This window comes from Nicotiana sylvestris, chromosome 10, assembly GCF_000393655.2.
Source record: "Nicotiana sylvestris chromosome 10, ASM39365v2, whole genome shotgun sequence".
NCBI classification, from domain to species: Eukaryota; Viridiplantae; Streptophyta; class Magnoliopsida; order Solanales; family Solanaceae; genus Nicotiana; species Nicotiana sylvestris.
Genome location: NC_091066.1, coordinates 151,730,125 through 151,752,625, shown reverse-complemented (window position 1 = coordinate 151,752,625; position 22,501 = coordinate 151,730,125). Strand labels below are relative to the sequence as shown.

The following is a 22,501-nucleotide window of genomic DNA, read 5'->3' as shown; positions in this document are numbered from 1 at the left end:
TTTTTTTTTTTTGGCAGATTTTGCAATATTAAAATTAATATTCCAATTGTAGCCATGAAAAAATTACTATCTTAGTAAACCCCTGCTATAAATGGAACCTTCATTTTAAGCCTAAAATATCGCCATAACAACTTTTCAATCCATGATGCATCCATTCCAAAAAATTTACTAAATGTGTGAAAGTTAATTAATAGCTATATCCTTTTCATTAACTTATTCTTCTCTCTTCACAAACATTATTACTTCCCTTTTGATAATCTTCACAATCGCATCCAATACAGCAGGAAAAGTTGGGACTAGCTTTGCAGCAACATAAACCACTAATCCACGAAATATACCTATTATATACATAGTATTTAATATTAAATATACAATGTATAACATACATATAAACAATATATACATACATATAGTATATGTGTGTATAAATTAATAATTTAATGTGGTTCAATCATCCCTTAAATTGTGCTTAGTGATTGCGTTTAAGAAATTAAATGCCATATAAAGAATCTTGAAAAATGCTTTAACTGTAAATGATTTATTAAAAAAAACCATACTACAGGTCCTTCTGGGCCCGCAACTCAGGCCCAATGTCCCCTGGGAATGGAAACCTCATGATTTACAACTCAAAATTTCGTGCATCATTGAAAGAAAAAGCAGTAATTGTAAACATAATCCAAACATGAATACATATGGTTTAAATTCTAATTACAGCACCAATCTCTCATAACTAAAATAATGAACCAAATACTTCTGTAATAACTTTTCTAATTAATTGTGATCTTTAGTTAAATACAACAAACTAGAGTACTAAAGAAAATCTGTTCATCATCTAACATACACATGTCAACTGAATTATTAGATTTGAGGTTATAATGTAAGGGTTTTCACAGTTCAAGATTGTGATTCATAACCAATTTATATAAAATCCTATCAATTATTTAGAACCGTGGAACTATATGATTTTCACATAAAATACATATACAATAACTTCAATCAAGAAAACTTACCTGAATCCATGATGTTTTTTTTATAATATTGAGCGGAAGTCTTCTTCAGAGTTGTTGTTCTTGAGAAAATCAGTATTTCTCTCTCTTTACCTTTTCTGTGTTCATTTCAGAATAGAATCTGATGGAGTTACGCTATTCTTCCTTTAATAGGCAGAGAAGGACCATCAGTTAATTCCCACTTTCCATCAAAGTGGGTTAGTAGGGAGTTATAACCATAATTAACTTTCCTTAATTTTATCCAAATATTAATTTAACAAAATATATTTATAATAAACCAAAATACTCACGTGGACCATCTTTTACATTCTCCCACTTGGTGCATGTGATGTTACTCACTTAATGGTTTAATAAATATTTCAATCATTATGTGCACAATAAAATGTTAAATTCTCCTTCATTGGAAACATCACTCATTGTTATTGAATAAGTAAACTAATATGAGTCATGACGGTTGTACATCATTTACTCGATATAGTCCCTTCCATGTACTACAATATAAGTCTATTACCCAATACAACATGTAAAAGTAATACTAAATTAGTCCAACATTAATGCTTAGAATATCTTTATCTAACCCTAAAACTGTCATCGTTATTCTCAATATTATGTATACAAGAGAAACACATGTGTAGAATACCAAAAACATATGTTTGATGTGACGATCCGGCCGGTTGTCTTAAGAATTAACGTCCCGATCTCCTATTAATTGCTTTCTCTGAGTTTATTTCTGCTATTTTAGATTTATCGGGATGTTCGGTTTTGAATTTTGGAGAGTTTTGGGACACTTAGTCCCTAAATGAGAGCTTTAGTGCGAGAAAGTTGACCATAGCCGGAACAATATAAAGACAGCCTCGGAATGGAAATTCGAAGATTCTGTTAGCTCCGTTGGGTGATTTTGGGCTTAGGGGCGTGCTCGAATTGTATTTTGAAGGTCCGTAGTTAATTTAGGCTTGAAATGACGAAAGTTGAATTTTTGAAGTTTCCGGTCCGATAGGGAGATTTTGATCCGAGGGTCGGAATGAAATTCTGAAAGTTAGAGTAGCTCCGTATTGTTGAATGTGACGTGTGTGCAAAATTTCAGGTTATTCAGATGAGGTTTGATAAACTTTTTGATCGAAAGCGTATTTTGAGAATTTTGGAGTTTTTAGGCTTGAATCCATGGTTAATTCGAGGTTTTGATGTTGTTTTAGGTGTTCTAAGGATTGGTACAAGTTTGGATAGTTGTTTGTGACTTATTGGTGCCTTTTGTTGAGGTCCCACAGGTCTCGGGATGAATTCGGATGGTTGACGGAAAGATTTTAGAATTTAAGTTGCAGCTTCAGCTGCTGGTTCTGTCATAACCACACCTGCGGTCTGGGTTCTGCAAGTGCGGCGCCGTAGAAGTGGCTCAGTGGCCGCAGAAGCGGAAATTGGGAACTTTTTCAGGAACCGCAGAAGTGGTGGTAATTCTGCAGAAGCGGTACCGCAACTGCGGATTGGGAGTCGCAGATACGGAAATTGGCCATTAAGTGAAAAGTCGTAGATGCAACATTAGTTCCGCAGATGCGGTCCCAGGGCCGCAAATATGGAAATCGCTGGGCAGAACATATAAATTCTTGCCTTCGCGAAATTTATTCATTTTTCATCTTTTTCAAAATGGGAAGAAGCTTGGAGAGCACTTTCCAAGAGAGATTTTCAGAGAAGTTCATTGGGGTAAGGTCTTTGATCCCTAAACTCATTATTAGAATGATTTTTATCAATTTAAGCATGAAAAAATTAAGAAAAATCAGCGGTAATTGGGGGTTAGGGCTTGACTAATTGGAGGTCTTTGAGTGATGATTTGAGGGATGAAAAAATCAATGTTTTTGGTATGACTGAACTCATGAGAGTGTAAGGATTTTGGAAATATAATTTTTACTTGATTCCGAAATGTGGGCCCGAGGGGCATTTTGGTTATTTTACATAATTTCGCGTATTAACTTAGAATTTAGTTGTAGAATTTGTTACTTGAAGGGTTATTTACATTATGCAATTGAATATAGATTTGGGCCATTTGGAGTCGAGTACTCATGGCAAGAGCGTGGCTTCAAATTATTTATTGAGCTGGTTCGGGGTAAGTGGCTTGTCTAACCTTGTGTGTGGGACCTTCCCCTTAGGATATGATATATTTGATAACTGAAATGCCTTGTACGTGAAGTGACGAGCGCGTACTTGAGCTGATTGTTGAAAATCCATTTTTTCCTTAAGTATTTCATTGAGTTCTTTTTCCCGTTTTATTCTACTTGCGAATTTAGCATGTTGCTAGTTTAGAAAAGCATGTTTAGTTGACTTAATTGCCTATTTGCTTAAACTTCTTTAATTGCATTACGTGAAGCATGCTAAGCTAGAGTTAACTGTTTACTTGGTACGGAATTTTGCTTAATTGGGTATTCTTGTGTTGCTACTGTATTTTTTTTACTTTGGGACTATGGGACAGCATCCCGGGAGATCCCCTGCACGTATTTATGATCTGAACTGAGGTGCGGGATACCAAGAGATCCCTGGCACGTATATTGAGGATACCAAGAGATCCAAAGCATATAATTGAGGATACCAAGAGATCCCTAGCATAGATTGAGGATACCAAGAGATCTTTGGGATACCAAGAGATTCCCGACTATCATCTTTGTTATAAGTGGTACTTCCTAGTGTTTGCCTTTATTTCTGTTTCCGTTATTGTACTCATTGTTATCCTGTGTAGATTCTTACGGTATATTCTTAATTGTACTGTTTATCTTGTCCTGTACATCTTATGTTATTTTACTGTTGTACTTATTTATACTATTATGTCCTATACTGTTGATCTTTATATTTTATTTAATCTCAGTAGGGCCCTGACCTTCCTCGTCACTACCCAACCGAGGTTAGGCTTGGCACTTACTGAGTACCGTTGTGGTGTACTCATGCCCCTTCTGTACATATTTTTCATGTGCAGATCCAGGTGCCGCTACTCAGGCCTACCATCCTTGAGGGAGGCTACTGCTTTAGAGACTTTGAGGTACATCTGACGTGTCCGCAAACCGAGGAGTCCCTTTCTATTCCTACTTTTACTATTTAGCCCTTATGTATTTTTCGGCTCTTATTAGACATTCCGGAGTTAGAGCTATGTAGTGTTTTTTCTTAGCTTGTGATTTGTGGGTTTCCGAGTCTTGGATTTATGTTTTGGTATTGAGAGTTGAATATGGTGTATGTCGAGTGGCATATTTAAACACTGTTATTGCTTCATTACTGTTTAAAGTTGGTTTTTTCCCGCAAATATTGGTTTTCTTCCGCAATTTAGGCTTACCTAGTCATAGAGACTAGGTGCTGTCACGATGGTTCACGGAGGGCGAACTTGGGGTCGTGACAAGTTGGTATCAGAGCTCTAGGTTCATAGGAGTCATGGATCACAAGCCGGTTTATTAGAGTATCGCTGATCGGTACAGAGACGTCTGTACTTATCTACGAGGGGCTGTGTAACTGTTAGGAAAATTCCACTTCATTTGATTTCCTTGTCATTCAATATTTTGACATCACAATTCTAAACTTCTGTCTTTTATTCTCTCACAGATGGTGAGGACACGTGCTACCCGAGATGATCATGCACCAGCGCCCCCTACTGCAGCCATCAGAGGCCGGGGTAGAGGCCGAGGACGCGCATGCGGTGCATCCAGAACACCTGCGCGAGCTGCTGCCGAGGTACCACCAGCAGTTCCATCCGTAGTCTAGGCACTTGACACACCTACTGCTACTACTACTCCAGCCCTTCAGGAGACTTTGGCACAGTTCATGAGCATGTACACCACTCTGGCTCAGGCAGGGTTGCTTCCCCTTGTTGCAGCTACATCTCAGGCCGGGAGAGGAGCACAAACTCCCACTGCCCGCACCCCTGAGCAGTGAGTGCATGTTGAGTAGGTCCCTAAGATTATTCCTGTATCACCTGCAGTGCCAGTTCAGCTCGAGGACATGGAAACGGCTTTCGAGGAGGAGCAGCTAAGGCTTGAGAGGTTCAAGAAGTACAAGCCTCCTATATTTAGCGGTCTAGCATCGGAGGATGCTCTAGGATTTCTAGATGAGAGTTACCGCATTCTTAGTACTATGGGTATATCAGGATCGAGTGGGGTTTCCTTCAGTACCTTCTAGCTTTGAGGAGCCTCCTATGAGTGGTGACGCGCCTATGAGTTAGAAAGTCCGGGCGAGGCTGCTTCACTGACTTGGACTCAGTTTTCAGATCTGTTCCTGAGAGAGTATGTTCCTCAGAGCCTCAGGGACGCTTGGCACGTAGAGTTTGAGCATTTGCACCAGGGTTCTATGACTATCTCAGAGTATGCTGTCCGTTACACCAGTTTGGCTAGACATGTAGCAGCCTTGGTTTCTACTATTCGCGAGAGGGTTCGCCAGTTTATTGAGGGCCTTATTCCCAGCATCAGGTCTAGCATGGCTCATGAGTTGGATATGGATATTTATTATCAGTAGGTGGTGAGCATTGCTAGGAGGATTGAGGGTATGGATGCTGGGGAGAGGGAGGAGAGGGAGGCCAAGAGGTCTCCAGAGTCGTGCCATTTCTCTGGTGCCCGTGCCCCAGCAATAGGTCGTCATGGTAGGGGTTATATGAGTTATCCCGTTCATTCAGCTCTTCCAGCAGCCAGTAGTGCTCCAGCTCCTCCTAGTCCTCAGGAGCCTTATTATGCACCTCCGGTTTCTAGCGCGCCTCCTGCGCGGGGTGCTTTCAGAGGTCAGTCTAGCAGACCTGGCCCGAGCCAGTCACAGCTGCCACGTCCTTCCATAGCTTATTTTGAGTATGGTGACACACGCCATGTGGTGAGGGATTTCCCCAGACTCGGGAGGGGTGTACCTCCACAGATTTCTCAGCCACAGCATGCCCCGCAGAGTTCTCAGGCTATGGTTACAGCTCCAGTTGCTACCCCACCTACTTAGTCAGCTAGAGGTGGAGGTTGGGGAGGTAGAGGTCGCCCTAGAGGAGGAGGCCAGGCCCGATACTATGCCCTTCCTGCCCGTACCGAGGCTGTTGCCTCCGATTATGTCATCACAGGTATTATACTGGTTTGTCACAGAGATGCATTGGTTCTATTCAATCCAGGTTCCACTTATTCTTATGTGTCTTCTTATTTTGCTCTGCATTTGGGTGTATCTTGGGATTCGTTGAGTTTCCCTATTTATGTTTCTACTCCTATGGGAGATTCTCTTGTTGTGGACCGCATTTATCGATCGTGTTTGGTTGCTCTTAGTGGTTTTGAGACCAAAGTCGATTTATTGTTGCTCAGCATGGTAGATATTGACATTATCTTGGGCATGGACTGGTTGTCACCCCATTATGTTATTCTTGATTGTCACGCCAAAACCGTGATGCTGGCTATATCAGGTGTATCGCGTGTTGAGTGGAGGGGTACCTTAGATCATACTCCCAGTAGAGTTATTTCTTTTCTTAAAGCTCAGCATATGGTTGAGAAGGGGTGTGACACATATTTAGCTTATGTGAGAGATGTCAGTATTGATACCCCTTCAGTTGATTCAGCTCCAGTAGTAAGGGATTTTCCCGATGTGTTTCTAACTGATCTTCCGCCATGCCGCCTGATAGAGATATTGATTTTGGCATTGATTTGTTGTCGGGCACTCATCCCATTTCTATTCCTCTATATCGTATGGCTCCTCTTGAGATGAAGGAGTTGAAGGATCAGTTACAGGAATTGCTTGACAATGGTTTTATTCGGCCTAGCATATCACCTTGGGGTGCTCCTGTCTTGTTTGTGAAGAAAAAAGATGGCTTTATGCGTATGTGTATTGATTATCGCCAGTTGAACAAGTGTCAGTTAAGAACTGTTATCCCTTGCCTCGTATTGATGATTTGTTTGACCAGCTTCAGGGTGAACGAGTGTTTTCTACGATTGATTTGCGCTCAGGTTACCATCAGTTGAAGATTCGGGAGCCAGATATCCCGAAGACTGCTTTCAAGACTCGGTATGGTCATTACGAGTTCCTTGTTATGTCATTTGGACTGACCAATGCCTCAGCAGCCTTTATGCATTTGATGCACAGTGTGTTCCGACCGTATCTTGACTCGTTCGTCATTGTCTTCATTGATGATATTCTGGTGTATTCTCGGAGTCGGGAAGATCATGAGCAGCACCTGAAGACTGTACTTCAGACTCTGAGAGAGAAGAAGTTATATGCTAAGTCCTCTAAATGTGAGTTTTGGTTTGGATTAAGTGGCATTCTTAGGCCACGTGGTATCAAGTGAGGGTATTCAGGTTGATCCCAAGAAGATAGAGGTCGTGCAGAGTTGGCCCATACCATCCTCAGCTACCAAGATCCGAAGTTTCCTTGGTTTGGCGGGCTACTACCGTCATTTTGTGGAGAGGTTTTCATCAATTGCAGTCCCTATGACCAGGTTCACCCAGAAGGGTGCTCCGTTCCAGTGGACGAAGGAGTGTGAGCAGAGCTTTCAGAAGCTCAAGACATCTTTGACCACTACCCCACGACCTTGAGTTAGCTCTGCCATTGTTCACGCATTAAAGATTTGGCGCCATTACTTATATGGTGTGCCTTGTGAGATTTATACTGACCATCGGAACTTGCAGCACTTGTTTAAGCAAAAGGATCTAAATTTGCGCTAGACGAGGTGGTTAGAGTTGCTGAAGGACTATGATATCACTATTTTGTATCACCCGAGCAAGGCCAATGTGGTGGCCGATGCTTTGAGTTGTTGGGCGAAGAGTTTGGGGAGTTTGGCTTATTTACTAGCATCGGAGAGGCCTATGGCGATGGATAATCAGGCCTTAGCTAGCCAATTTGTGAGATTGGATCTTTCGGAGCCCAGTTGGGTTCTAGCGTGCGTGGTTTCTCGGTCTTCCTTATTCGATTGTATCAGGGAGCGGCAGTATGATGAACCCCATTTGCTTGTCATCAAGGACAAGGTTCAGCACGGTGATGTCAGAGATGTGACTATTGGTGATGATAGGGTATTGAGGATGCAAGGTCGGATTTGTGTACCCAATGTTGATGGGCTTCGGGAGTTGATTCTGGAGGAGGCCCATAGCTTGCGGTATTCCATTCATCCGGGTGCCGCGAAGATGTATCAGAATTTGAGACAACACTATTGGTGGAGGCGAATGAAGAAAGATATAGTTGGATTCGTGGCTCGGTGTCTCAACTGTCAGCAGGTGAAGTATGAGCACCAGAGACCGTGTGGGTTGCTTCAGCAGATAGAGATTTCGGAGTGGAAGTGGGAGAAGATCACCATGAACTTTGTAGTTGGGCTCCCACGAACTTTGAGAAAGTTCGATGCTGTTTGGGTGATTGTGGATCGGCTGACCAAGTCCGCTCATTTCATTCCTGTGTGCACTACTTATTCTTCGGAGCGGTTGGTGGAGATTTATATCCAGGAGATTGTTCGTCTGCATGGTATTCCGGTTTCCATCATTTCAGATAGAGGTACTCAATTCACATCATGGTTCTGGAGGGCCGTTGAGTAGGAGTTGGGTACTCGGGTGGAGTTGAGTACAACATTTCACCCTTAGACGGACGAACAGTCCGAGTGCACTATTCAGATTCTTGAGGATATGCTCCGTGCCTACGTGATTAAGTTTAGAGGGTCTTGGGATCAGTTCTTGCCATTGGCGGAGTTTTCTTACAACAACAACTATCAGTCCAACATTCAGATGGCACCGTCTGAGGCTTTATATGGTAGGCAGTGTAGATCTCCGGTGGGTTGGTTTGAGCCGGGTGAGGCTAGACTATTGGGCACAGACTTAGTTCAGGATGCTTTGGAGAAGGTTAAGGTGATTCAGGATAGACTCCGTACAGCCCAATCCAGACAGAAGAGTTACGCGGATCGGAAGGTTCATGATATTTCCTATATGGTTGGAGAGCTGGTTCTGCTTTGGGTTTCGCCTATGAAGGGCGTTATGAAATTTGAAAAAAAGGGAAGTTGAGTCCGAGGTTTATTGGACCTTTTGAGATATTGAGGTGTGTTGGGGAGGTTGCTTATGAGCTTGCCTTACCTCCCATCTTGGCCGGAGTTCATATGGTATTCCATGTTTTGATGCTCCGGAGGTATCACGGTGATGCGTCGCACGTGTTGGATTTCAGTTCAGTCCAGTTGGACAAGGATCTATCTTATGTTGAGGAGCCAGTGGCAATATTGGACAGGCAGGTTAGAAAGATGAAGTCAAAGAACATTGCATCCGTGAAAGTTCAGTGCGGGGTCAGCTGGTCGAGGAGGCAACCTGGGAGACCGAGCAGGATATGCACAGTTGTTACCCTCATCTTTTTGCTACTTCAGGTATGTCTTTATGCTCGTTCGAGGACGAACAAATATTTAAGTGTAGGAGGATGTGACGACCCGACCGGTCGTCTTAAGAATTAACGCCCCGATCCCCTATTAACTACTTTCCCCGAGTTTATTTCTGCTATTTTGGATTTGCCGGGATGTTCGGTTTTGAATTTCAGAGAGTTTTGGGACACTTAGTCCCTAAATGAGAGCTTTAGTGCGGAAAAGTTGATCGTAGTCGGAACAGTATGGAGACGGACTCAGAATGGAAATTTGAAGGTTCTGTTAGCTCCGTTGGGTGATTTTGGGCTTAAGGGTGTGTTCGGATTGTGTTTTGGAGGTCCGTAGTTAATTTAGGCTTGCAATGTCGAAAGTTAAATTTTTGAAGTTTCTGGTCCGATAGTGAGATTTTGATCCAAGGGTCGGAATGGAATTTCGGAAGTTGGAGTAGCTCCGTAGTGTTGAATGTGACGTGTGTGTAAAATTTCAGGTCATTCGGACGAGGTTTTATAGACTTTTTGATCGAAAGCGTATTTTGAGAATTTTAGAATTCTTAGGCTTGAATCCATGGTTAATTCGAGGTTTCGATGTTGTTTTAGGTGTTCTAAGGATTGGTACAAGTTTGGATAGTTGTTTGTGACTTGTTGGTGCCTTTTGTTGAGGTCCCGGGATAAATTCGGATGGTTGACGAAAAGATTTTGGAATTTAAGTTGCAGCTTCAGCTGCTGGTTCTGTCATAACAGTACGAAGCTGCTGGTTCTGTCATAACCGCACGTGCGGTCTGGGTTCCGCACGTGCGACGCCGCAGAAGCGGCTCAGTGGCCGCATAAGCGGAAATTGGGAACTTTTTCAGGAACCGCAGAAGCGGTACCGCATCTTTGGATTGGGAGTCGTAGATGCAAAAATTGGCCATTAAGTGAAAAGTCGCAGATGCGACATTAGTTTCGCAGAAGCGGTACCGCAGATGCGGTCCTAGGGCCGCAAATGCGGAAATGCTGGGCAGAACATATAAATTCTTGCCTTCGCGAAATTTATCCATTTTTCATCTTTTTCAAAACGGGAAGAAGCTTGGAGAACACTTTTCAAGAGAGATTTTCAGAGGAGTTCATTGGGGTAAGGTCTTTGGTAAAATGCGTTATTGGAATGATTTTTATCAATTTAAGCATGAAAAAATTAAGGAAAATCAGTGGTAATTGGGGGTTAGGGCTTGACTAATTGGAGGCCTTTGGGTAATGATTTGAGGGACCATTTGAGGTCCGATTTTGATACTTTTGGTATGACAGAACTCGTGAGAGTGTGAGGATTTTGGAAATATAATTTTTACTCGATTCCAAGACGTGGGCCCGAGGGGCATTTTGGTCATTTTACATAATTTTGCATATTAGCTGAAAATTTAATTGTAGAATTCGTTACGTGAAGTGTTATTTACACTATGCAATTGAATTGAATAGATTTGGGCCATTTGGAGTCGAGTACTCATGGCAAGAACGTGGTTTCAGATCGATTATTGAGCCGGTTCGTGGTAAGTGGCTTGTCTAACCTTGTGTGAGGGATCTTCCCCTTAGGATATGATATATTTGATAATTGAAATGCCTTGTACGTGAGGTGACGAGCATGTGCTTGAGCTAATTGTTAAAAATCCGGTTTTTCCTTAAGTATTTCAATTGAGTTATTTTTCCTATTTTATTCTACTTGCGAATTTAGCCTGTTGCTAGTTTAGAAAAGCATGTTTAGTTGACTTAATTGCATATTTGCTTAAACTACCTTAATTGCACTACGTGAAGCATGTTAGGCTAGAATTAACTGTCTACTTGATACGTAATTTATCTTAATTGGGTATTCTTGTGTTGCTACTGTGTGTTTTTTTACTTTGGAACTACGGGACGACATCCCGGGAGATCCCCTGCACGTATTTATGATCTGAACTGAGGTGCGGGATACCAAGAGATCCATGGCACGTATATTGAGGATACTAAGAGATCCCTAGCATATAATTGAGGATACCAAGAGATCCTCGGGATACCAAGAGATCCCTAGCATATAATTGAGGATACCAAGAGATACTCGGGATACTAAGAGATCCCTAGCATATATTGAGGATACTAAGAGATCCTCGGCTATCATCCTTGTTATGAGTGGTACTTCCTGGTGGTTTCCTTTATTTCTGTTTCCGTTACGGTACTCCTTGTTATCCTAGGTAGATTCTTAATTGTACTGTTTATCTTGTCATGTACATCTTGTGTTATTTTACTGCTATACTTATTTATATTGTTTTGTCCTATATTGTTGATCTTTATATTTTATTTAATCTTAGTAGGGTCCCGACCTTCCTCGTCACTACCCAACCGAGGTTAGGCTTGGCACTTACTGAGTACCGTTGTGGTGTACTCATGCCCCTTATGTGCATGTTTTTCATGTGCAGATATAGGTACCGCTACTCAGGCCTACCATCCTTGAAGGAGGCGACTCCTTTAGAGACTTCGAGGTACATCTGCCGCGTCCGCAGACCGAGGAATCCCTTTCTATTCCTTCTTTTAGTATTTAGCCTTTTTTTATTTTTTTGCTCTTATTAGACATTTCAGAGTTAGAGCTATGTAGTGTTTTTTCTTAGCTTGTGATTCGTGGGTTTCCAAGTCTTGGATTTATGTTTTGGTATTAAGAGTTGAATATGGTGTATGCCGAGTGACACATTTAAACACTGTTATTTCTTTATTACTGTTTAAAGTTGGTTTACTTTCCGCAAATATTGGTTTTCTTCCGCAATTTAGGCTTACCTAGTCGTAGAGATTAGATGCCGTCACGATGGTTCACGGAGGGCGAACCTGGGGTCGTGACATTTAAATGAGCTCAAAGTGTCAATTTCATAAACATAATAAAGTCTTTACATAAAGTAATACATTGCTATTACGAATTCCCATTATTTCAACATGTTAAATAATTATTTTGGGCTGTAATCCTTTCGTGAAAGGATCACCAATCATAAGTTTAGTGCTAATATGTTCAATTGACACTTTATGTTTCTGTACTTCCTCTTTGATGGTAAAGTATTTCACTTCCATATGCTTAGCACCCTTCGAATACTTATCGAACTGTAGCCTCAAAGCATGCCACAAATTCAGCTTCCATAGTGGATGCAGCTATGACAGACTGCTTTGCACTCTTCCATGATATTGCTCCTATAGCTAACAGGAACAAATAACCAAATGTAGATTTTCTTGTTTCCATACAACCAACATAATCTGAATCTGAATATCCAATCACGTCAAGATGATCAGATCTTCTATAAGTGATCATATAACCTTGCAAGTAATGCAACACTTTCTTTGCAGCCTTCCAGTGGTCCATCCCTGGATTACTTTGATATCTGCCCAGCATTCCAATAGCAAAACTGATGTCTGGTCTTGTACATGTATGAGCATACATTAAGCTCCCAACTATAGATGCATAAGGAATATCTTTCATTTGCAGATGTTCTAATTCATTCTTTGGACGTTGATTGAATTGGAATTTATCCCCTTTCTGAATTGGAACAGGCCTTGCTAAGCATTTTTCCATTCTAAATCTCTCTAACACTTTATTAATATAGGCTTTCTGAGACAATCTCAATAATCCTTGTGATCTATCCCGGAATATTTCAATCCCAATCACATAGGATGCATCTCCCATATCTTTTATTTCAAAGTTGTTAGAGAGAAATTTCTTGGTGTCATACATCATACAAAGATCATTAGTAGCAAGAAAGATGTCATCAACATACAAGACTAACATAATAAACTTACTCCCACTGACCTTCAGCTATATACACCGATTAACAGTGTTTTCTTTAAATCCAAAGGTGACAACAATTTTGTTAAATTTAAGATACCACTGTCGGGAAGCTTGTTTAAGTCCGTATAATGATTTTTTAAGTTTCCACACCATGTGTTCTTTTCTTTAATGGAAAACCCCTCTAGTTGATCCATATAAACTTCTTCCTTTAAATTTCCATTTAAAAAGGCGGTTTTTACATCCATTTGATGTAGCTCTAAATCATAATGAGCTACTAAAGCCATTATAATTTTGAGTGAATCCTTTCTAGAGACCGGTCATCACTTAGTGCCCTTCCAGCTCAAAGTTCATCCCGTGCTCCATCAGTTCAGGGCTCTTCTATGCCAGGTGCATCTGCTAGTCATTTCAATGCTAGGGGTTCCCTTCAGTCCCCATCTCTATCACCCGAGATTTGCTATGAGTGTGGAGAGATAGGTCATATGTGGAGGTAGTATCCTCATCGTCTTAGGGGTTCATCTCAGCAGAGGAGTCAGCCATCGGCTTCAGCGCCAATTACTTCACCACCCACCTACCCAGCTAGGGGTGGAGGTCAGTCAGCTAGGGGTCGCCCTAGAGGGGAAGGTCGATCAGGTGGCAGTCAAGCTCGTTTCTATACACTACCAGCTAGACCTGATGCTATTGCTTCAGATGCCGTAATTATAGGTATCGTCTCAGTCTGTCGCAGAGATGCCTCTGTATTATTTGATCCCGGTTACATTTATTCTTATGTGTTATCATACTTTGCTCGTTATTTGGATATGACCCGTGAGTCTCTTGTTTAGTCTATTCATGTATCTACTCCGGTGGTCGATACTATTGTTGTAGACTGTGTGTACCGGTCATGTATGGTGACTATTGGGGGTCTGGAGACCCGAGTGGACCTCCTGTTGTTATATATGGTAGACATCAATGTTATATTGGGAATGGATTGGCTATCTCCGTGTCGTGCTATTTTGGACTATCATGCTAAGACAGTAACATTGTATATGCCGGGTGTGCCACGAATTGAGTGGCGAGGTTCGACTGATTATGTTCCCAATAGAGTAATTTCATTCTTGAAGGCCCAGCGTATAGTTGGGAAGGGTTGTCTTTCGTATTTATACTTTGTGAGGGATATCGGTGCAGAGACTCCTAGTATTGATTCTGTTCCTATTGTGAGGTATTTTCCCGATGTGTTTCTTGCGTACCTGTCAGGTATGCCACCTGACGAGGATATTGATTTTGGTATTGATCTAGTGTCGGGCACTCATCCCATCTCTATTCCACTGTATCGTATAACACTAGCGGAGTTGAAGGAGTTAAAGGAGCAGCTTCAGGAATTCCTCGATAAGGGGTTTATTCGGTCTATTATGTCGCCTTGGGGTGCGCTAGTTCTATTTGTGAAGAAGAAGGATGGCACGATGAGGATGTGCATTGATTACATGCAGTTGAACAAAGTAACAATCAAGAACAAGTATCCTTTTGCCTCGTATCGATGATTTGTTTGACCAGCTTCAGGGTGAGAGAGTATTCTCTAAGATTGATCTACGTTCAGGTTATCACCAGTTAAAGATCAGGGACTCGAATATTCTTAAGACGACTTTTAGGACCGATATGTTCATTATGAGTTCTTGGTGATGTTGTTTGGGCTGACCAATGCCCTAACAACATTCATGCATTTGATGAATAGCGTGTTCCAGCCGTATCTCGACTCGTTTGTTATAGTCTTCATTGATGATATTCTAGTGTATTCGCGTAGTCAGGAGGAACACACGGAGCATTTGAGAGTTGTGTTGCAGAGATTGAGGAGGAGAAGCTTTATGCAAAGTTCTCCAAGTGTGAGTTTTGGCTCAGTTTTGTGGCTTTCTTGGGGCACGTGATATCCAGCGAGGGTATTCATGTTCATCCAAAGAAGATAAATGCGGTTCAAAGTTGGCCCAGACTGTCCTCAGCCATAGAGATTTGTATCTTTCTTGGTTTGGCGGGTTATTACCGCCGGTTTGTTTAGGGATTCTCATCTATCGCATCGCCTTTGACCAAGTTAACTCAAAAAACTGCTCCATTCATATGGTCGGACGAGTGTGAGGAGAACTTTCAGAAGCTCAAGACTGCCTTGACCACAGCTCCAATATTAGTTTTGCCATCAGTTTCAGGTTCATATACCGTGTATTGTGATGCTTTGAGTATTGGTATTGGGTGTGTATTAATATAGGAGGGTAGAGTTATTGTTTATGCTTCTTGTTATTTGAAGCCCCATGAGAAGAACTACCCTGTCCATGATTTGGAGTTGGCTGCCATTGTTCACGCATTGAAGATTTGGAGGCATTATTTGTATGTTGTGTCTTATGAGGTATTTACTGATCATCGTAGCCTCCAGCACTTGTTCAAGCAGAAGGATCTCAATTTGAGGCAGGGGAGATGGTTGGAGTTGCTAAAGGATTATGATATTACTATACGGTACCATCCGAGGAAGGCCAATGTGGTGGCCGATGCTTTAAGCCGAAGGGCGGTGAGTATGGGGAGTATGGAATATATTCCAGTTGGGGAGAGATCTCATACAGTTGATGTTCAAGCATTGGCCAATCGGTTCGTGAGGTTAGATATATCGGAGCCCAGTCGGGTATTGACTTGTGTGATTTCTTGGTCTTCTTTATTTGATCGTATCAGAGAGCGCCAGTATAATGATCCTCATTTGCTTGTCCTTAAGGATAGAGTTCAGCACAATGATGCCAGAGATGTGACTATTGGTGATGATGGGGTGTAGATGGGCTTTGGGAGTTGATTCTAGAAGAGGCCCATAGCTCGCGGTATTCCATTCATCCAGGTGCCGCGAAGATATATCAGGATCTGAGATAGCATTATTGGTGGAGGAGAATGAAGAAGGACATTGTGGGATTTGTAGCCCAGTGTCTCAATTGTCAGCAGGTGAAATATGAGCATCAGAGACCGGGTGGCTTGCTTCAGCGGATGGATATTCCATAGTGGAAGTGGGAGCGGATCACCATGGACTTTATAGTTAGGCTCCCACGGGCTTTGAGGAAGTCCGATGCCATTTGGGTGATTGTGGATCGGCTAACCAAGTCCGTGCACTTCATTCCTGTGTGTACTACCTTTTCTTCAGAGCGGTTGACAAAGAACTATATCCGGGAGATTGTTCGTTTGCATAGTGTCCCAGTTTCTATCATTTCAGACAGGGGCACTCAGTTTACTTCGCAGTTTTGGAGGTCTGTGTAGTGAGAGTTAGGTACTCAGGTTGAGTTGAGCACAACTTTTCACCCTCAGATGGACGGGCAGTTCGAGCACACTATTCAGATATTGGATGACATGTTGCGTGCTTGTGTCATTGATTTCGGAGGGTCATGGGATCAGCTTCTTCCGGTCGTAGAGTTTTCTTATAACAATAGCTACCAGTCGAGTATTCAGATGGATCCATATGAGGCCTTGTATGGGAGGCAGTGTAGATCTCCAGTTGGTTAGTTTAAGCCAGGTGAGGCTAGACTATTGGGGACAAACTTGGTGAAGGATGCTTTAGAAAAGGTGAAGGTAATTCAGGAGAGGCTTTGTACAACACAGTCGAGACAAAAGAGTTATGCAGACAGGAAGGTTCGGGATGTATCCTACATGGTTGGTGAGAAGGTTCTATTGAAGGTTTCACCCATGAAGGGTGTTATGAGATTTGGGAAGAAGGGTAAATTGAGTCCTCGGTTCATTGGTCCTTTTGAGGTACTTCGGAGGATTGGGGAGGTGGCTTATGAGCTTGCTATGCCACACAGCTTGTCGAGTGTGCATCCGGTATTTCATGTTCTATGCTCCGAAAATATATTGGGGATCTGTCTCATGTTTTGGACTTCAGCACGGTTCAGTTAGATGGTGATTTGACTTATGATGTGGAGCCAGTAGCTATTTTGGAGCGTCAGGTTCGATAGTTGAGATCCAAGGATATAACTTCAGTGAAAGTGCAGTAGAGAGGTCGGCCCATAGAGGAGGCTACCTGTGAGACCGAGCAGGATATGCAGAGCATATATCCTCACCTATTTGAGGCTTCAGGTATATTTCTTGACTCGTTCGAGGATGAACATTTGTTTAAGAGGGGGAGAATGTAATGACCCGGCCGGTCGTTTCATGAGTTACCACTCCTTTTCCCCCATTTCTGCTTCTTATTGCTTCATTTATAGGTACTATACTTGATCAGGTTGGTTGGCTAGGGTTCGGAAAGGTTTTGGTAATGTTTGAGACACTTAGTCTCTTTTGAGTAAGCTTAAGTTGGAAAAAGTCAACCGGATATTGACTTATGTGTTAAAGGGCTCGGATGTGAATTCCGATGGTTCGAATAGCTTCGGTAGGTGATTTGGGACTAAGAAGTGTGATCGGAATGTATTTTGGAGGTCTGGAGTAGATTTAGGCTTGAATTGGCGAAGTGAGAATTTTGGCGTTTTCTGGTTGATCGGTGTGATTTTGATATATGAGTCGGAATGGAATTCCGGGAGTTGTAGTAGGTCTATTGTATTATTTGGGATGTATGCAAAATTTCAGGTCATTCGGACGTGGTTTGATAGACTTTTTAATCAAAAGCAGAATTCGGAAGATTTTTAGAGCCTTAGGCTTGAATCCGATGTGTTTGGTTGATTCGATGTGGTTTGAGGTGTTTTGAAGATTGGTATATGTTTGCATAGTGGTATATGACTTGTTTGTGCTTTTGGTTGAGGTCCCGAGGGCCTCGAAGTGATTTCGGGTGGTTGACGGAAAGATAGAAATTTAGTAATGGCAGCTGAAGTGTTGGGACTGCTGTAATAACCGCATCTGCGGTTGGGAGGCCGCAGGTGCGACCCCCGCAGATCTGGAAATAAGTCGCAGAAGCGGAAGGGGCCAAGGAGAGCTGGAGCCGAATAAGCGGCTAGGTAGGCGCACCTGCGGTAGCGTAGGCGCGGTATTTGCATCACATATACGGAGCCTGGGATTTTAGTGAGGACTGCAGATGCGACGTCTTGGGGCGCAGAAGCGGTAACTGGACCGCAGGTGCGAAAAGCCTGGCCCAGAAGGTATAAACGATTTCCTTCGCGATTTTGAGTTATTTCTTCACCATTTTAAGTCAGTCTTGGAGCTTTTTGGGAGATTTTGAAGAGGGAATTCAAGGGAGCTTCGTTGAGGTAAGATTGTTGAACCTAAAACTCATTTCTATGGTGTTAATTCACGGATTAGGCTTGTAATTTATGGAAATTAAGGGTTAAAATTTGGAAAACTGGGGCTTGAGATTGAAGAATTTTGAGCAAGGGTTTGAGGGGTCATTTGTGATCAAATTTAGTACTTTTGATACGTATGAACTCGTGGGGAGATAAGGAGTCTAATAACGTAAAATTTATCAAATTTTGAGATGTGGGCCCGGGGGTCGGGTTTGGTTCATTTCGGAATTTGCGCGGTATTTCGATTACTTTTGAGTGGGCTTTGTTCCCTTAGTATATTTTGATGGTTATGTACTGATTTTGGCTAGATTTGGAGCATCCAGAGGCCGATTTGAGGGTCAAAGGCATCACGAGCTAGAGTATTGGACCGGATTGAGGTGAGTAATGATTGTAAATGTTGTCCTGAGGGTTTGAAACCCTGGATTTCACATCGTTGTGCTATGTTGAGGTGATACACACACTAGATGATGAGCGTGGGGTCGTGCACCATTGGGATTGTGATTTAGTCTATCCCGAATGACTGTTTTATCGCGTATTTGATTTAAAACTATTTGCTATCATCATATTTTGGGTTGAATGCCATTTTGGGCCTCGTGCCAACTATTTTGGACCCTTAGGGGATTTTCACTGCTATTTCCTCACTGTTTTGATTCTATATCTGTACTCAGTCATACTATATTCTACTATTTTCATAACTCAACCATGTTTACTCTGTTTTAACACTTTAAATGATATTTTGGGCTGAGCATCATGTTTTATTGTGCCCGAGTGGCTTTTAGAGATTTCTGACTGAGTACGGCTGAGGGCCTGTGTTGTGAGGTTATTATGGAATCGGGATGCACACCGCAATAGTGTTATACTGATTTATGGTGATAAGGCCGAGGTCCTGAGTTGTTATGCCAAGAGGTGGATTGATATAAGGCCAAGAGCCTATTGATTATGCCACGAGATGGCTTGATGTTGCGCTTGGGCCGCAAGGGCCCCTCCCGGAGTCTGTACACCCCAGTTAGCGCGTGTACCTAGTGTGATATGTGATATAGCCCGAGGGGCTGGTGTTGTTCCATGTTATTACCCGAGGGGCTGGTGTTGTTCCATGTTATTACCCGAGGGGCTGGTGTTGTTCCATGTTATTGCCCGAGGGGCTGGTGTTGTTCCATGTTATTGCCCGAGGGGCTGATTCTGTTGATATTGTGCCCGAGGGGATGATTTTACGTGTTTATCTTTTCTCGCTGCTTTTCATTACTTGTTTAACTATTAAAAAGGTATTTTAAAAGGAGCTTATACTGAACTAAGGTGTTTTTATAAGATTTCACTGTTTTATTGCATTGTATTGGTTTTTACACTGCCTCTTTTAGCATGTTGTTGTGTTTACGTGATTTCTTATCGCTCAGTCTTCATTTATTTTTATTACTCACTGAGTTGGAGTACTTACTTTACTCCCTGCACCTTGTGTGCAGATTCAGGAGCTTTGAGTCCCACCAGTGAGGGTTGATTGCTCCCAGCAGGCTATTCGGAGCCACTAGGTAGCTGCTCGGCATTTGCAGCGCAGTGTTTCTCCCTATTATCTTACTTTGTGCTTCTAGTTCTGTAATAGATTGTATAAACTCTTTCAGACTCTTAAACTCATGTGTAGATGCTCATGACTGGTGACACCCTGATGTCAGGCTATGTTGGTTTTTCGCAAATTGTACTAGTTCACTTTTATTTTGGGATTATTAGCATGATAATGACTTAAATTGTGTTATTTTAATTGTTTAAAATGAATCGGGTGTTGTGTCGGCTGACCTTGTTTCACGATAGGCACCATCACGATCGGGTATGTATTTAGGGCTATGACAAGTTGGTATCAGAGCTTAGGTCACATAGGTCTCACGAGATATGAGCAAGTTTAGTAGAATCTCGCGGATCGGTACGGAGACGTCTCTATTTATCCTCGAGAGGCTGTAGAACCTTTAGGAAAAACTCCATGTTCTTGAAATTCTTGTCGTGCGAATCTGTTGATCCGAGTACTAAACTTCTGTTATTTTATTCTCTCACAGATGGTGAGGACACACGCTACCGGTCAAGATGGACGATCACCAGTACCACCAGTTGTGGCCACTAGAGGCTGAGGGAACGAATGAGGCCGTGGTAGGGGTAGGGGTAGGGGTGTGGCCCGCACACCAGCTACGACATCACTTGCAGACCCACCAGCAGCCCTAGTTCAGGGTCAGGTCCCAATTGTGGATGCTCCAATAGCACCATCTCAGGCACCAACTGTGCCCATTGTGATTTCGGGTCTTCAGGAGGCCTTGGCTCAGATTCTATCAGTATGCACTGGCCTAGCTCAGGCGGTCTCAGTTACTACAGCCACATCTACTTCTTAGGCCGGGGGAGGCACTAAGACTCCCATCGCTAGCACCCCTAGCAGGTCGTGTAGGGACTTCAAACACCGGGGGCACATCCAGCCTAGCTGATTGCAACCGCTCAAGACTATGTAGCTCTTGTCATGCCAAAGGATGAGCAACGCAGGTTGGAGAGGTTTGGTAGACTTCAGCCTCTGACTTTCAGTGGTGCAGAGGGCGAGGATGCCCAAGGTTTCTTAGACAAGTGTTAGAGGATTCTTCGTATGGCGGGTATTCTAGAGACCAGCGGGGTCGCTTTCACTACTTTTCAGTTTTCTGGAGCCGTCTTCACTTGGTAGGAGGATTATGAGAGGCGTAGTCCTATTGGTGAAGCACCCATTACCTGGCAGCAGTTCTTCGTTCTCTTTTTGGAGAAGTATGTGTCATAGTCTCGCAGAGAGGAGCTGCACAGGCAGTTCGAGTGGTTGCGTTAGGAAGAGATGACTCTGATGTGGTATGAGATGAGGTTCTCGGAGTTAGCTTGTTATGCTATTTGGTTGGTTCCTACAGAGAGAGAGAGAGGATTAGGAGGTTCGTTTATGGCCTCACGTATCAGCTTTGGGTTCTTATGGCCAGGGAGAGGGTGTCTGGTGCTACTTTTGAGGAGGTTGTTGACATTGTAAGTGAGATTGAGTCAGTTTTGTGAGCACGTGATTTTTGCCCTACAAGAACTACTCCCAAAAATTCAAAATAAAATAGTTTTGCGTTGCTTGTGATTTATTTATACTTGTCTGTGCATGTTCATTTTTTACTTTAATTAAGAAAAATACAAAAATATATGTGTTGCATTTGCGTTTACAATTTAGGATTAATTAAATAGTAAGTTGTTTTACGAAAATGAAAAATAGAAAAATAACGTACTTCGCATTTTTAGAGTTTAATGTCAAATTGTGTGATTATCTTGGTATTTAATTTTATGTGATAATTATTATTAAGGGTTGATTAGTATTTTTTAAGTTAATTTTGAATTTTGGTAATTAGGAATTAAAAAGAAAATAAAAGAAAAAGAAGAAACAAGAGAAGAAGAGTTAAAAATCGGACTGGGCTGGTTTTAAAAGAAAGGTTCAGGCCCAATGCCACACCCCAACCCAGGCCCAAACCAGCTGGTCTCAGAGACGGCCAAAACGACATCGTTCTCTGACGCCCAATCTGGGCCGTTGATATTACTTGATCCAACGGTCTAGATCACCCCTCCCATAACCCGTGTTGACCCATTCCCCGTACCCGTTCCTATACCCGCCCCGACCCCGTTACTACTAAACGACCTCGTTTGGCTTAAGTGAATTAATCTGGACCGTTGGTTCCCATCATCCAATGGTCCAGATTAACCAACTTGTTTTCAATATGTCAAAACACCCCAAACCCTTTCACCCGCCTCATTTTCACCCTTTCGTCTATGAGAGATGAACCAAACAACCCAACCAAACCCTAACCGCCCTGATACCCCTTCGCCTGAAAGCCGGCGGCAATGATGCCGATGACCACGAAATTCAACCCCTGAACCTTCTAACCACCCTCAACACAAATCCCTATCCCTTTAACCTCGAATTAGCCCGGTTTGTTTCGAATCTTCAATCGAAGATTCGAGCAAAACCCTAAACCTACCCAACCAGTCCCAAGTTCCCACCCCAGCTCCACCTGACCTCCCTCGTTCCCAAACCACCCCAACTCTGGCTCGAATCTTGCTAGAACTGGTCGGATTTTAAATCTATTGAAGAACCCTAGAGAGCCAAACCCTGGAACCTGTCCGAGTAAAGGGGAAATTTAAGGTCTTAACCGACTTTAGTCAAGTGTTCTCAGTTGAGAACACTTGATTAAGGTCCATTTTGTCTTCAAAGTTTCAAGATGAAGTTT

At 42.5% G+C, this 22,501-nt stretch overlaps 1 protein-coding gene across 1 annotated transcript; it reads right to left on the bottom strand.

Moving 5' to 3' along the window:
- Positions 1 to 12,378: 12,378 nt before the first annotated feature.
- LOC138880127 (secreted RxLR effector protein 161-like) lies at positions 12,379 to 12,963 on the bottom strand. The gene has a single exon (XM_070159791.1). The coding sequence runs from the start codon at positions 12,961 to 12,963 to the stop codon at positions 12,379 to 12,381; it is 585 nt and encodes a 194-aa protein (XP_070015892.1).
- Between the last annotated feature and the right edge of the window lie 9,538 nt (positions 12,964 to 22,501).